The sequence below is a fragment of the Arvicola amphibius genome, chromosome 12, assembly GCF_903992535.2.
Source record: "Arvicola amphibius chromosome 12, mArvAmp1.2, whole genome shotgun sequence".
Classification (NCBI taxonomy): domain Eukaryota; kingdom Metazoa; phylum Chordata; class Mammalia; order Rodentia; family Cricetidae; genus Arvicola; species Arvicola amphibius.
This window is the reverse complement of record NC_052058.2, coordinates 164,856,457-164,872,593: the sequence shown is the minus strand read 5'-3', so window position 1 is coordinate 164,872,593 and position 16,137 is coordinate 164,856,457. Positions and strand designations below refer to the sequence as shown.

The following is a 16,137-nucleotide window of genomic DNA, read 5'->3' as shown; positions in this document are numbered from 1 at the left end:
AACTTTGTTTTCCTTTTCTGTTCAGTGGCGGGGGATTACACTCAACACTATCAAACCCCAAGGTATGCTTGATGGAGGGAGAGTGGGATTGTGGGAGCAAGATGAGAAAGGGAGACTCATACTGGTGTGCAAATGAGGGGCCCTGAGGCAGAGAAGCAGAAGGTCTGTCCGAGAGGAGTGAGTGTGCAGCAAGGACGCTAGGATCCTGGTTAGGATAGGGCCACTTTCTGTCCACTGGACCGCCTGCAGGCACTGCGCTGGTAAAGCTTAGGTCCTGGAGACGGGAGGACGTGGGTTTGATTAGTTTTTGGTTTTGGCATCTCTCTCAGCCACAGACTCTTAAAGGAACCTTGTTTTCTTCTTGCGTATAAGGCAGATAACAGAAACCTCCGAGAGTTGGCCTGGAGTTGCCTCTGCAGCTGCTAAGCTGAGTGCAAAATAGAACCAGATAGCCAAGGCTCTCCCTCTTGGCTCAGAAGCCAGGGTGAGGCTCGGATGGAAGGAGGCCTGAGCAGGGGGCTGGGAATCCAGGCAGCACTGGGGTCAGTGTCTGTAACAGGAGAGCACACTGGGGTGAAGGGCTTGCCCATGGCAGGACACAGACCGACCTGGGCCTGGCTGGAAGTCCACGCTGGTTCAGCTGAAACATCGGAATCTGGCGCAGGAGCCCAGATTCAAGACCTTTGCGGGAGGTTCTGGCTCTCTCTTCTGGTCACAAGTTCTTCATTTGCAGAGAGACTGAAAGTCATTATCAGCAGACGCGACAGAGCTCTGCGTGGAAGTGGCTCAGACAAACCATCTCTCGGGTTGGGCTCTCTCTTGCCCAAACACAGCCAGCCAGGGTGGGCTCTCCATGACCAGCTGGGGACTGCAGGTCTGGGGGGCTCAGGCCCCCCACATCGCGTGGTCACTGGCTCTGTGACAGTCTCTCTTGTCAGAGGAGAGGGTCTGGCCTGAAACAGATGCTCAGCGGAGAGCTGTTGGTACATTCTGTTCTGCAAACTGCCCCAGTCTTGGCTCCACAGCCTAGGAAGCAACTACCTGTTCCTGCGGTGGGATGCAGGATGCTGAGCCCCTGGTCACTGTGTAACCTGAGTCAGACCCCCTCTACCGAGGAAGATCCCTCAGGCTTTGTATTGTTGGCTGAACTTCTGCCTGCGGAGGAAGCAGCAGGTGGCCAGCGTGGTGAGGATGATGGCAGAGACCAGTGTGAAGGTGAGGATGATGATGAGGTTGGTGTTCTTGAACCCACCCTTCCCACAATCCTCGGGACTCACACGGCTCAGGGGCACCTCCTCCTGGGAGTCAAAGCGGCAGGTTAGGTCCCGAGTAGCGTCCACGTCCACCCGGCCCTGGTGTAGCTGAGCTGCCAGCCAGCCATTGCCGCAGCAGCTGAGCGGATTTCCCTGCAGGTACAGGCGCCGGAGGCTAGTCTCCAGGCCACCCATGGCCGTGCCCGGCAAGAGGCTGAAGCTGTTGTTCCGCAGATCCAGCACCTCCAGGGACACAGCCTGTGTCCAGGCAGGCAGGTGACTGAGGCGGTTCTCGGAAAGGTTAAGGAGCTTGAGGAGGCGGAAACAGGGTAGGTCCACCTTCAAGACGTTCAGCCGGTTGCCCTGAAGTTCCAGTACCTCCAAGGATGCCTCTAGGCCCACCAAGGCTCCGGTGGTCACATCCAGGCCAGGGTTGTCAGAGAGGTCCAGCTCAGTAAGTGGGGTGTGGAGGAAGCTGCCAGCCCTGAGCGTCTCCATTGAGTTCCCTGCCATGTTCAGAACACGAAGGGTGGGGATCCCAGAGAAATCCACACAGCCTGGGGGACCTGGCTCTGCTCGGCCCCCACAGGGACTGACCTGATTTCCCCCTAGGTTGAGCCTCTGCAGGCTCGCCAGGCTGGCAAAGGTATAGGGTGGCAGTTCCTGCAGGGCATTGTCCTGCAGGAGCAATGTCTTCAGGGACCCCAGGGCTTTGGTGCCCAGTTCCAATGCTTCCAGCACATTGTGGCTCAAGTCCAAAAGCACCAGGCAGGGCAGGGAGCCCACACGCCGGGCCTCAAAAGATTGCAGGCAGTTTCGGCTGAGGTTGAGGAAGCGCAGGGAGATCAGGTGTTCAAGAAAGCCGGCAGGAACCAGATCGATCTCATTGTAACTCAGATCCAGGTTCAGGAGCTGGGAGAGGGGTTTGGTGCTGGCATTCTGGCTGGGGTTGGACAGTAGAGAGGCCGACCAGCCCTCAGAGGGTGCGTGGAGGTCCTCACTGTCCTGGGGCAACCCCGCAGGGAGCCGGATGAGGTTGTTGGATACATTTAGGTAGCTAAGTCTTGGGAATGAGGCCAGGTCAGGGAAGTGGAGCAGCTTGTTCTCCCGAAGGTCGAGCCAGGCCAGCTGGAACTGGGCCTGGGGTTCCGGGGCCGCCGTCTGGAATGCCTCAATACTGTTGCAGCTCAGGTCAAGTACCTGTAGCTGTTGGAGGCTGAAGTCCGAGATGCAGGTGAGGGAATTCCTGGAGAGATTGAGGTGGGTCAAGCGGGGCACGGCCTTGAAGGTGCCATCCTCGATGTCCATCAGTATGTTGCTGTGGAGGTCCAGCTGCTCCAAGGCTGGCATGCCCCGGAAGGTGTGGCGTGCCAGGCGAGTGAGGCTGTTCTCTGCCAGTGAGAGAGTGCGCAGGCTCGGGGCCTCACCCAACAGCCCCTCCACCAGACTGTCATACAGACTGTTCCCAGAGAGGTCCAGGGAGGCCAGAAGGGGCAAGCGGCCCAGACCGCCGCTGTTCAGTGCCGCGCTCATGGCCAGCCGGTTGTGGGCTAGGTTGAGGTGTTCCAGGTGGGGCAGGGCCTGGAAGACTCCCGGCTGGAGGAAGCTGATCTCGTTGACGCTCAAGTCCAGGTGACGAAGTGCTGTGTAGAAGCCCAAGGGGGAGACCAGGATGCTCTGTAGCCTGTTGCCAGACAAGGAGAGAGCTCGGATGTCCAATGAGAGCACTGAGGGGACCTGAAGGAGGCCAAGGCCCTGGCACAAGGCCTCCTTGTTCACCTAGAGAGAGCAAGGGTGGTGGAGAAGTTGGCATTAATAGGGGCAAGACAGTAGAACAGGACAGACAGTGCTCTCTAGGAAAAATGGCTAACTCTCCCTAAGCTTGGGGGGGGGGGGAGGGTAGTAGTTTGAATGCAATTGGTCCCCTAAGTATATAGGGAGTGGCACTATTAGGGGGTGTGGCTTTGTTGGAGGAAGTGTGCCACTGTGAAGTTGGGCTTTGAGGTTTCATATGCTCAAGTCATGCCCAGTGTCTCAGACCACTTCCTGTTGCCTTTGAGTCAAGATGTAAGAACTCTCAGCTCCTGCTCCAGCACCATGTCTGCCTGCACACTGCCGTGCTCCCTGCCATGATGATAATGGACTGAATCTCTGAAATTGTGAGCTGCCACCCCAATCAAATGCTTTCCTTTATAAGAGTTTCCGTGGTCATGGTGTCTCTTCACAGCAATAGAAACCCTCACTGAGACAAGGGGCTTCCCCACAGACTCCCAGGATGCCAGAGCCTTTTCTTCACCCAGACAATAACACCAGGCTTCTCTCTGGCCCTGCCTCTGGCAGTCTAGTGGGTGCTGGGCAGGAGGGAGGTAATAGACAAAATAGTAGGCGAATCTAAGAATAGATATGTGCTGATTATTGTCCTGCTCTATGGGAAACTAAGATAAGCTCCACTCAGAGTGATCCAGAGCCAAGAAGCAGCATGGCCACAGCTCCCAGGTCCACAGCTGGGTCGTGGCCACATCCCAGATAAAGTCCCAGCATTGGGCTGGGAACTCCGGCAGGGTGTCCCACTGGCCACTTTGATTTGGTCCACCCAGCCTCAGATCTCATTCCTCTTATGACCTAGAGTAGGCTCTGGACACAATACTTTCTGCAGCTGCTACCTCCTCCCCATCGGTGGCCCCACTTTCGGTGGCCTGGTCCAGCATGGAAGCCTGAAGGTGGCAGGAATGTGGAGACCGAGCAGGGGAAAGGAATGATGCCAGGGCCCAATGGGCATTATCTGATGACAGCTGAGTGGCCACTACCAAGCCACATCAACCTTCCAGTTCCTTTACCCCCAAATTAACTGTCGCTCCCAGCACCTACTTTATACATCAGGACTTTCCGACTGGTTACCCTGTCAACAACAGCCCCAGGTATAGGGGTGATCTGATGGGATCACACATTTTTATCAAAGCTCAGATCGGAGAGGATAAGGGAGTCTCCGGGATCACCCAGATGGTATGGAGGGAGCTGGGATTTGAACATAGGTCTTTCTGCCACGCTTGTCCTTCCACAAAGCGCATCTTTAAGAGTCATATGTAAATGCATGCCTCTATCTGGTTCCAGATTCTCACTATAGGTCCTCCAGTCCTCCCTAGCAAATAGTGGGGCTTCTACAACCAGCCCCTGCCCCCAGCCAGTCTCCACCAACCGTCCCTACCACTGAACTACCGGCTAAATGCCCAGAGACTGCTCAAAACCCACTTTGCCTATGGTGTGCTTGGCCTCAGCATGGAGCAGAATCCATCCAGACTCTGCCCAATCTGTCTGCTGGCCTCAGTCCAGTCTCCTTGCTGCCATTATACCTAGCCACTCCTCCCACACTCTTCCACGCCCATCTCTGGACACGTGTGGATCAGAGCTGTATGAGACTTCCTCGTGGAGAACCCAGCACCTCTTACAGCAAGGCTCCTCCTCCAACTGTGTGTTCTCCCTATGGCCTGGTACCCCTAAACAAAGGCCAAGTAAGTCGGTAAGCTTGGAGCAGAGAAGGACTCCATTGATTGATATGGATGTCTCGGACCTGGCCCACAGAAGGGCTCTGAAAATATCTTTTATGAATGAGTTGCAGACATCTGTGTTTAAGTAAAGGGCTGAGGTCTTGATTCAATCAATGCTGGGGTGGTGGGGGGAGGAAGAGCTAATCCAGATATTCAGATTAAAGCCATGGGGGACATCAGAGCAAAGGGAACCAGCCCACCTGCTATCCACATGCTGAAGTCAAGGCCTGCCCTGGCAGTGACTTGCCTGGGCCCTACAGGGATCCAGTGGTTGAGGTAGCAAGGAAGAAACACAAGTCTGCCACTCCTGCCTGGTCTAGCTCCGAGGCTCCTCTTGATGACCCCAAGGTGAGGGGCAAGGCAAGGCACTGTCTGGCCATGGGCACTGGTGTGAACGCCTTCTGTATAAAGTACCTTGATTAGCTCTATACTTCCAGGAAAAGCTGCTAACTGAGATTCTAGGAGACCCAACAATACTCCTATTAGATACCTATTTGCCACTTTGTGTACAGGAGCACCCTGCTATAAGCTGCAGTAAAATGACCCAATGCTAGCACGAGTTTCCTTTTGTGTAAACTGAGCTCTCAACACCCAGGTACCCAGGCTAGCTGGACAACACCACCATGCACAATTTACCCTTCATTTGCAGTGCACACGCTACATTCTCCCATGCCAGCCCACACTCACGTACCCTCCCCTCTGGATGAGCAAAAGCCCTCCAGGACACCAGCTCCGGAGGAACCATGGCAGGAGCTGGCATAGCCTGAGACTGTCTATCAGGTACTGCAGAGGCCCAGGGAGCACCTGGGGCAGGAGGTTCCTTGAATCCCATCTCAGAATCCTTTCCCCCTTAACTCCAAGCTCCAATGGACTGCCAGGAGTCTCTGGTGCAGAGATGATAGGGGATGGGCCCTGGCTACGGTTTAGCATCCCTGCTCACACTGCTGTATCAACCACTGCTCTGTTTTCTTCCTGATGGGAAAAGGGACATGCCTTCCAACTCCACTTCCCATACACACACACAGGAGGAACCTGTGTAAGAAGAAGCACTGGCCATGAACAGAGCAGGCAGAGCTGGATTTGAATTGAGACTCTGTCACTTCTACCCTTGGGGCCCTTGGGGTCTCTGCCACTTCTACCCTCAGGGCCACAAGTCTCTGCTGCTGTGTGCGTGCATACAGGACTTTTCTGTGATGGTTCAGAAAGTCCTTTCCTGTGTGTCATAGAAGGCTTCTCAGGGCATCTCTGCCCCCAGCTCTCTGTCTGCTGGGTCAAAACCCTTCACCTTCTAGGGCCTCAGTCCTCCAAATCCCTGGACATAGGGTGATGTCTGAAGCCTTTCCTGCCATTATCCTTGGTTGTAAGACTCGTAGGAGGCCTCCAAGGAAGAAGTGGTGGCCACCGCAGGGCACACAGACCCCAGGAAAGGACTGCTGGCATTTCTGGCCTCTGTAAGCAGCTGTCATTCTGTGCCCAAGTGCAGCTGGTGGTGGCCTCTCCTATCTCAAGTCTGCTTCACAAATGCCCTAGAGCAGTGGTTCCAGCCTTCCTACTGCTGTGACCTTTAATACAGTCTCTCATGGTGCGGTGACCCCCAAACCATAAACTCATTTTTGTTGCTATTTCCTAACTATAATTTTGCTACCATTATGAATCATAATGTAAATATCTGATTTGCAGAGACCCCTGTGGGGTTCATGACCCGCAGGTTGAGAAACACTGACCTAAAGGATCATTTTCTTGTCCTTCACAGGGTCACAATGTCTTTAGCATCTGCCTGGCTTGGAATAGGAAAAGAACAGAAATAGGTCAAGCCTGCCCTCTGTCCCCTAGGGGCTCTTGATCTACCGGATAAGATAGCCTTGGGCCATGCACCCAGTGCCCCTCATCCTCAGTCTGCTCAGCATGGAGGTAGGTGGAAGGGCGTGAAGCCAGAAGAGGAGCAGCCGAAGGAGTCAGCCAGCAATGCCGGGGGGGGGGGGGCTTTCTGGGCAAGGCAGCATTTGACCTGGCTGTACTGAGTGAGGGAATTCTAAAAGGCAGGAAGGCCAAGTCCAGGAGCCCAGCTAGGGAGGGGAGCTGTGCCCAGGAGAATCAGTACAGGGGAGCCTTTCCCAGATTGTCTCCTTTCCCCCAGTAGCTCCCAGAAGATGGGGAACAGAGAGCCAGGGGGGTCCCTCTGTCCCTGGCCGAATGATCTTGGTTCACCTCCTCCAAACCAGTGTTCCTTGTATAAAAAAGGAACAAGAGTGTTGTGTAAGCAGGCTTTTGAACAGTCTAGTGTATGCCCAACAAATACCAAGGCAAAACTTGAACCTTTCCTGGGTCCTCTAACCTTTGCTCCTGCGCTGAGCTGTGGGACATCCTTCCCCCAACAAGGATGGGACAGGGACCCTTAATCTGCCTGCATGGTGTCTTACCGTCCTGCAGGGCAATTGGTCTCGGTGCTGAGAGATAGCCAGGCCCAGAGTCAGCATGGCCGGGAGTAGCAGGATCTGGTGGCTCATGGCTCTGCCTATGGAGGAGAGGAGAGAGGAATAGTGAGACCACTGGTCCCTACACTACCAGCAGCACCCACTTGCCCTCCCTCGAAGATTCTAGACCACAGCTAAGAGCAAGAGGCATCTGGGCTTTGGGACTCAGGGGGGCTGAAAGTAGGGGTGCCCAGAACTTTCGGGGCCAGGGTAGGGGGCCAGGGATTGTGACTTTGAGGCCAAGCTGAGTCATTAATCAGAGGAAGCAAAACTTTTAAAGCAATGTATGACTTCTCTGCTTTGGGTTTACCCAAGGCCCACCCGAGGCCGTTGAGATAGCTCAGGACTAAAGGCACTTGCCATCGAGCCTAATGGCTGGAGTTTGGTCTTGGGACCCCCACGAGGGAGGAGAAAACTGACCCCTGGACTTCATTAATCTCTACACACGTACCCGCTCCTTTCAAATCAAGAAAATGTAATTTAAAAAAAATTATAAAGGTCAACCTACTAGAAGAAAATTAAGAGTGCTAAAATCAGGGGTGCTCAAGACGAAAAGGGACCCTAGGGCGGGGTTGGCTGGAGGGAGACGGGCCTCAATTCCATTTCCCCCAGGCCCCAGGCAGGCCCCAAGCCCAGCCTCATGGGCTCCAAATGGAAGGCCTCACGCTCCTTCATTTTGACCTTTGTCTTTCTGTTGGAATTCTCAGACTTTGTCATTGTTCGAGGTTGGCCAGGGCACGGACAGGAAGCCCCACCCCAGCACACTGCCAGCCAGCTCTCGACTTTCACTGACCACTGCCGTGTAAACAGGGTGGGGGCCCACAAGGACCCCGGAGGCCCTCAGCAGGGGTGAATCCCTGTGGACTTGAGCCATGTGCTGAGGAGACAGATCAGCCGATTCATCTAATTAATTAACGAATGAATGAATCCAGTTGCTCCCATGCTGGATGTCACCTCACATCTAGCTCTGTGCTGGGAAATAGCAATGAGCGTGGGCTGAGGAGATCACAGCCCGGACACAGCCAACTCACAAGGAGGGACCACGGGACTCAGAGCTGAACACCTGGCAGCTCCCTCCTCTCTCCAGTAGGTGCCTGCTGAGTGACCCTATACAGGTCCCATCGTCTCTCTGACCTTATTCCCGGAGGTAGATGACAACCACGTCAAGTTCTGCTGAGGATAAACGGGACATAGTCTATGGGAGTGCCACAGCTTATCAGACCTCGGCCGTCAAACCTGACAATTACTAACTCTTTCAGTCCCCACAAGGACTCGGTTCCGTTTTTCTTACACTTCTCATCTTATAGAAGGGGGAAAACCAAACAAATGACAAAAAGCAAATCAAAACAAAACAAAACCAGGGCTCGGAGAGGCTGAGCCATACACACACCTAAGACACCACAGCGAAGTGGCGGGCTTAGCTTCCGGGTCTGTGCTACCTCTACACTCGAAGGTCTCCACAGAAGGTGCTCAGTATGAGAGCTGCCGCTCTGAGGGTGGCCTCGGGAGATCAGCAGGCCTTTGCGGTGTCAGGACCTTCATCTTGCTAAGACATGTGACCGCTCGGCCAGAGTGGCCCTTTTAACTCTCCTGCCTGGCTCCCCCAGGGCCCACCCTGCCCTACAACACTCCTTTCACTTGCAGGCTGTGAGTTCACAGGAAATTTTGTTCTTTTGGTTCAAAAGCAGTCCCCACCTGCCTTTGAACATTAGCATACTCAGAGCTAAATGAAAACCCCTGGCCTTCATCTCTTGCTTCTTATCATACCCCCCCACCTCTCTGGGTCCTGAATACATGTATTTCCTTTGGACCTCTGGGTACCTTTCTTTGCCCGAGCCATGCCTTCTTCTGTTCCCCCGATGGCTGAATACCTACCTCCCCACCTCACGGAGTGTGCCTTGGATGCCTTTCCCTCTGGGAAGCCATTTCTGGTTCCCCGGGGGCTGTGTTCTTCAGACTCTTACAGTTGCTGAGCTTTGGACAACCCAGTGTGTAGCACAGAGATCACCCCAATATGCTTCCCTACCCCGTGAAAGGAAAGCACCCCAGACGACACACCAGCATTTGAGTCTCCAATGCAGAAAATGCAGGTGAGGGGTGGTCCCCCGACTCCCTGTGTCCCCTTGCCCCCATCCTTCCATATCCCACCAGGTTCAAAGTTGCCGACCTTCAGTGCAACAGCCAACTATACTTTCTGAGTTATTGCTTCCCTCCAGTATGGGACAACCAGCTCCATACATGTCAGTCAGCGATGTTTCAAAATCACACGGCAGGTCTCAGGAGTCACTTTGAAATCTCCAGGAGCATCCAGGATTTGCTCTCTCCCCCGTCAGCTCTTCCTACCACCTCCTCAGCCCCAACAACTCCTCAGTCCCACCCGAGTACCTTCACTGCCTGCTTTGTGCTCCCTCTACCCAGAATGCTCTTGCTCGAGCTCCATTGTGTTGTAGTTCCCCAACGCCCATTTGTAGAGCCATTTCTCATCTGTTTCGTTCCTCAAGTAGATGCTCACTAAAATTCTCTCGAGAAACAAGCGGCTGACCGAGGGCAGAAGTTCTGCTGCCAAAAGGACATCGGTACCCGGGAGCTCCTACAGCAGACCTGGGATTAAGGAGGAGATGCCCAGGGGTTCCATTGCTCCCCGCTCTGTCAAATCCTGTTCTGCCCTAGCGTGAGGCTTCTGCATGTCTAGAAGGGACAGCCCCCACTGCACCACAGAACTATGGTAGAAAGAAGCCACAGCTGTGCCTTTCCCCTTCAGCCTCTCACAGGGAGAACCAGGGGCATTAGAATCCAGGCTCACAGTCCAGCCCCACCACTAGCAAGTTCTTTCACCTCTCCTACCTGGGCGATCCGTCTGCCATCGGCGGCACACACCGGTTCCCATTGCCACCGTTAGCCCAGGTGGGAAGTACCAGGACACCACAGTGTCCTTCCCAGATGGTACAGGGACCAATAAGGCTGAGTATCCCCGTGAGGTACACTAGGAACAGAGGTCCTCTGTCTGCAGGCACGTGACTGCATTCTGACATGGAGAAGTGTTAAAAGACTCTCGGTGTACGTGCTTGTGTGTGTGTCTCTGTGCGTGACAGAGAGAGAAAATGACAGATAGAGATAATGCCCTACTCTGCAAGGAGGTTACACGTTTTCCTAAGCCCTTGACTGATCTCAGGTGTTTTCATCCACACAGCCACCAAGTGAGGGAGTTACTGCAATTCCTATGTACAGATCAGAAGATTGAGGCACAGGAAGGCGAAGTGCCTGATCCCCAGCCCTTAGATGTGGGGCAGGGGACTCATGCAGACCCACAGACCCTTAGTGCTGTGTGCTCTCTAGCTGCACAGACCCCACTGGCCCCCTGGAGAACAGGAGATTCGTAGAAATGACTTACCCAAAGTCACTTGTACAGTAACTAGAAGAGTCGGGGTCAGAATCCAGCCCCTCTGTCTCCAAAGAACTGCCAAGACTTCCCTCCTACGTAGCCCAGGAGCACACTGGGCGGTAGTGCTCTGGTCTGCTCTGACGTACTGGCAGAGGGGGCCTGGGAGGGCAGCTTCGAGACTCACAGGGCAGTGAATCACTAGGGCAGCCCTTTCTGGAGCCATCCCACATCTCAGGGGAATCAGACCTTAACCCAAAGGAATGTGGCTTTGATGCGGAATGTCAGGGTGGAGGTGGAGCGGTGATGCCTCCCATCTATCACCCATAAAGCAGGTCTGCTTCATGTCTCTCCAAAGAGCGCTGGGGTATCCCCTCCAAAGACAGCAGTGGTGCTCTGGAGAGTCCATGTCCGTCTCGGGAAGGACTTGAATTCAAACCCTGCTCTGCTAGCTCCACTGTGTGCTCCTAGGCACGTCCAGGACTTCCGGCCTTGATTGTCCCAGCTGTCAAATGGGACCACCCATCCGAGCCCTTCCGGGGGAGATCGACTAAGACCTGGGTCCGGCCCAGGTTCCCGAGTCTCTGCCGCTGTCCGCTGCCCCTACCTGGCTCAGCGCCGCCGCCGCCTGGCTCCTCGGCACATCGTTTGCGCAGCCCGCCGGGGTCCAGCCCGCCGAGCCCCGGGCCGCTGCAGCGCCGCTCCCGCCGGCCGCGAGGGGGCGGCGCCCGCCCTTTAAATCGCACTCCCCGCCCGGCCACGCCCCCTAGGGGGACTCCGAGCCGCGGGGTCCTAACGCCGCCTCTCCAGCTGTGCGACATCTGGGAACGGAGTCTGCATCCATCCCCTCTGGCCCGGGATCGCCCGGTCCATGCTAGCGTTGGAAGAACCCCGGGAGGGAGGAGGAAAACGAAGGAACTTAGGCTGCTGGGGCGACCGCACGTGCAGCCGTGGGCCCGCGAGGCCCGGGGTCAGGGAGTCCGAGGTCCGCGGAGGAAATCCTGGCGCCGCTGCACCCGGGCGGCGGCCACCCAGAGGTGACTGACAACCGCTGGCACGGAAGGAAGTGACCCTTCTTTGGCCCTGGGACGGCCCTGAGGGGGGTTCCCCGTACCTCGGCTCTCCTGTCTTTAAGTCATCTCCGAGCCTGTCAAAGTTCCTAGCTAACTGATGGAGAAACTGAGGCTGGGAGTTGCGGAGTGGGGGGCAGGGGTGATATGACCGTAAATATATGTGAAAAAAAATTGGCTAAGGCTAGCCAGGCCCCCGTGTATAGTTGGGGGACCCGAGGATCGGGAAGGTTAAATTGCATATCGAGTCTTAGGACTTCCTCAAAGAGATACTTGGCCCTTCTCAGTCACTGGCGCCACACCCTGCCTGGAGCACGGACTGAGAGGAGAGTGTTACCGCTGTCCTCCAGGCCTGGCTCCTCAGTCACAATGTTCTCCCTGATGGTCACAGCGCTGGGAGAACGCCATCCACCCCATCCTAACAGCGTGAAAATGAGTAGCGCCAAGTCAGTCTCATGGTGCCCAGGGTCCTGACCTGAGGTCAAGGAAAGCTTCGCGAAGGAGGCAGCCGCTGTTACTATGAGGAGTGGAGTCGGCTGGGGCTGCAGGTGAAGCATGCAGTAAGGTCAGGCAGAGTAGGCAAGCTTCCGGCTCCCCGACCCCACCGCCCAGCCACCTCGGGGCTCCCCGAGTCCTGGTTCATCCCTCCGCACTTCTTTGTACTATCTAGTCAGACTGAACTCAGTTTCTCTGTGTAACGCCGGGATGTCAGAGCTGCATTTTGGTTGTGGTGCCGGTAAGGGAAGAAAGGAATGTAGGCAGGGGCCGAGCACTCAGGAGGCTTAAGAGAACACCCCCCCATCTGCAGCGTTAATCAGGCGGACACCAGGTTCGTGTCCCTGGGGTCTCGGTTAGAGGAAGGGGCTTCATGGCTACTCTGCAGAGTGAGCGGAACAGGGATGGACAAAGAGATTCAGGCAGTGCTGCTCACCTCTTAGGGCCTGATGCTGTCTTGCTTGCCCTAGAGCTTGGCTTAAGGTGGGGGCAGGGTGGGACTGGCGTCAGGGCTACAGGATGAGCCGCCTGCTTCCCTTGTGCCCCCAGAGTCTGCGGTTGTGGTTAGGAAGCACATGAAGTTCTGCCTTATCGTATTCAGTGCCCGGATGGGGCTCCCTAAGAGATAGGAGATATAGGGGCAGCCAAGCATGCTCACCGCTACGGAGGTCTCTTGGGCTTGAGGACCAAGCCCGAACTCTTCAGCCCCATCTTGAGCTGTCATGCTGTGTGACTCGGGGAAGGCGGCTTGCAGACGTCATAAAACATAAAACACAAGACGGCCTTGGTTAGAAACCCAGTGAGGGGCCTGACCCCCTTCCCTGGTGGGCCCTGGGAGACTGGGAAATAAAATTGCTCAGCTGCCTCTCTTGTGGGCAGATGTGAGGCTGAGGAGGGGGAAGAGGAAGGTGGATTGATCCAGAGGTGTAAAGGGTCTCATCCAGGAGGCAGAGCTGGAGTCTGCAGGGGAGAGAGGCCAGAATCTAAGCAGGGTCTGATTTACAAGGTCACTGTGGGGGTGCTTTATTCTAAGGCCCATGGAGAACAGTTTCCTTCCAGAGAACACCCCAGAAGCCAGGTGTTTTCAGTATGGTCATCAGATGGCAGGTCAGACACACCAGCTTAGCTGTTTTAATGGAAATGCTTCCATCTTGACACTTCTTTATTGCTCACACTCCGAGAGTGTGTCTCTCAGGCACTGAGTCTTGCTCAAGGCTCCTTGGGAGGGTTTTGCTCAGGCAGGCTGACACTTGAGGACACAGGCTGGAGCTAGTGATCCAGAAAGCCAATGATGTCTACGGCTTGTGGTACTTGGAACAGAGAGCTAGACCTCTCTGACTTCCTGTTTAACGACGATTAGAGTGAGAAGGAGCACGGCAACGTGGCTCCCTAATTTAGCTTCCATCGCTCTTGGCTGAGCACCCGTTCTGGGCCAGTCATCCGTATTTGGTGTACCAGAGTAAAGATGGCTACAAACGGCTTCAGTGTCTTTATTTCTCACTCACTAGTAAGGGAGGCCCCGAGAGACGGAGTAACTGTCTCAAGCCATACAACTAATCCCAGAATCTCGTGCTCAGCCTTGACTGTCTTCTTCTGTGCCCCTGCCCAGCACCCGTGTGGGCTCCTGGGAGTCGGGGAGTTCCCCATCAGTTGATATCAGGGCCCTGACTGCTGGAGCAGAACCCTGGCTTCCCCAGTTCTTCCCCCTGTTTATCTTCCCTTAAACACAGAGGGCGCTGACCACACGCGTTGAGGAGCGTGGCTCTGAGCATGGCTCTTGGAGGGACAATAAGAAAGTCAAGTCATTGCAGCTAGATGTCAGATGTCTCGGAGAAGGGAGTTTGAAGCCAAAAGTCAATGCTGAAGAGCCAGGGAAGCAAGCCCACGCAGGGACCAGGTGTGTCGTATGCACTGGGGAGGTGTTGGCTTTAGCAGAGAGAAGAGGGTTGTGGAATGAGGTCAGGGTAGGTGCCTTTCTGGAGTTCTCCTCTTGACTGGTCATCACGACCTCTTTTTGGGACTGGCTTAGGGGTTCTGGCCATAACCATGCAATGGGCAGGGCAGGTCATCTTGAAGCCTGCAGGCTATTGAGCCTGGCTGAACCCAGAGGGCTCGATTTCTGTGCTTAGTGGAATATGTGGTAGTCAGACATCCATGCAGGGGTAGCAGGAGCTGCTGAGGCTTGGCTTCCCTCCACTCTTCCACAGGGGCTCCAGGCTTTTAGTCCCTGTAGTGAACACCTTGACTGAGTCCCCTGCAGGCTTCCCAGGCCCCCAGGGAGTGGCGAGGTGCCAAGTGAAAACTTTTAAGACAAACACGAAACTCTAAGCGCATCTGTGCTGAGCCAAGGACCGTGAAACCGCAATACTGTGGCTGGGGACTGCTGGGAACTGGGGGGGACCCGGCTCACGGGCTTCCCAGTTAACCATTTGAAGGTCAGGTCCCATGGGTGTTGCTCCATCATGAGGGTGGTATAGCATGGGAACTGGGCTCCCCACGGAGGAGAGGGGAATGGGACATACCCAGCTCAGCATCCTTGTTGTAGACTCAAGATCAGCTTCTGTAGAATGGAGCCCAATTTCGGGGGTGGTGGGGGCCTGATGGCACTAGGGAAAGAGAATGTCATAGGATTGGGTTGGTCTGGCTGGTAGTATCATCTTCTTCGTGGGACAGCCCGAGTTCTGTGGGTGATGGGAGGAAGGGAGTCGCAGCAGGGAGGAAGGACCTGGGAGGCCTGATCTGGGGAAGCTGTAGCAGGGAGACATTTCCCCTCAGGCTCCATGCACCCAGCAACTGGGAGAGCGGCTATGGCAAAGTTCTCACAGTGGGCACCTTGTCCTGGCAGCTTCCTGAGGCTCTTTCTCAAGATGGAGACTAGATGCCAGGTTTCTGACTGGGTTGTTGGCTGTAGTCTTCAGGCTCCATCTTCCTCAGAGGCTGGAAGTCTCACACTCGGCAGAGCCTCTGGAAGCTGGCTCCCACGAGCCAGGCTGGCCACCACAGATAGGTTCGTCTTCCCACACTTCAGAGAATGCCACTTGCCTCCTCTCCCAGGTCAGTAAGTGGGAACACAGCCCGTGGTCACACGGGGAAGAGTCCAATTGTCTCAACCCAGCCTGCTCTCTTTGATCTACTTCACATTGGACATGGGACCTCCAGACTCACACTGCAGCCTCTTCAGAGAAGGTAGAGTCTTGCTCCCCACCTCGTGGGAGTTCTTGAAACCCATTAAAGTAGATTGCTGCTGTCCCCGCCCCAACCGGGAGTCTGGTTCAGCAGGCTGGAGTGAGCCCTAGCATCTGCACCTCCAGTTAGGCCTGGTGGTGTGGAGGCTGCTGGTCTATGAGAGGCACCTAGACTAACATGGCTTTAGCTGTGTGATGGGGGACAGTGGGCGATGGGGCAAAGGGACAATGGGCAGACGCTGCGAGTGTCCCACCCCTTATTCCTACAGCCAGGCAGCCTTCACCTGTGAGGCAGAGGTGATGCCAGGAAGGGGAGAGAGCATAAGAACGGCTCACAGGATCACTGGTCTTCCTTGCTAGGGGTGGTTCCAGCTGGGAAGGGAAGGTTGGGCTAGGTAGCTTTTGATTATAGCCCAGTCAAGCATCAGTAACCACCGTCATCACCACCATCATCCCCATCCCCATCACCATCATCATCATCATCATCACCATCATCATCACCATCATCATCACCACCATCATCACCACCATCATCATCATCATCATCACTATCATCACCATTGTCATCATCACCATCACCATCATCCCCATCACCATCATCACCACCATCATCATCATCACCACCATCACCATCATCATCATCACCATCATCACCATCATCACCACCACCATCATCACCATCACCATCACCATCATCACCATCATCACCATCATCACCATCATCATCACCACCATC

The 16,137-nt window shown here is 55.1% G+C and overlaps 1 protein-coding gene across 3 annotated transcripts; it reads right to left on the bottom strand.

Moving 5' to 3' along the window:
* Nucleotides 1-1,108: 1,108 nt before the first annotated feature.
* Nucleotides 1,109-11,386, bottom strand: Lrrc32 (leucine rich repeat containing 32). Of its 3 annotated transcripts, none has more exons than XM_038314249.1 (3): nt 11,259-11,386; nt 7,219-7,313; nt 1,109-3,032 (listed from the first exon to the last, which is right to left on the bottom strand). In XM_038314249.1, the coding sequence occupies exons 2-3, from the start codon at nt 7,303-7,305 to the stop codon at nt 1,125-1,127; spliced, it is 1,995 nt and encodes a 664-aa protein (XP_038170177.1). In that variant the 5' UTR covers nt 7,306-7,313; nt 11,259-11,386; the 3' UTR covers nt 1,109-1,124. The 3 variants fall into 3 exon arrangements, with proteins under 3 accessions (XP_038170177.1, XP_038170175.1, XP_038170176.1); XM_038314247.1 differs by lacking the exon at nt 11,259-11,386 and adding an exon at nt 10,664-11,245; XM_038314248.1 differs by lacking the exon at nt 11,259-11,386 and adding an exon at nt 10,117-10,567.
* Between the last annotated feature and the right edge of the window lie 4,751 nt (nt 11,387-16,137).

What these genes read in the sequence shown, in the direction of transcription:
- Lrrc32 (XM_038314247.1), bottom strand. Translation starts at nt 10,877, where the DNA reads ATGGCTCCAGAAAGGGCTGCCCTAGTGATTCACTGCCCTGTGAGTCTC. An exon ending in TACTGTACAAGTGACTTTGG is followed by an intron (nt 7,314 to 10,663) that starts GTAAGTCATTTC and finishes TCTCCTCCATAG; the next exon opens with GCAGAGCCATGAGCCACCAG. An exon ending in ACCAATTGCCCTGCAGGACG is followed by an intron (nt 3,033 to 7,218) that starts GTAAGACACCAT and finishes TGCTCTCTCTAG; the next exon opens with GTGAACAAGGAGGCCTTGTG.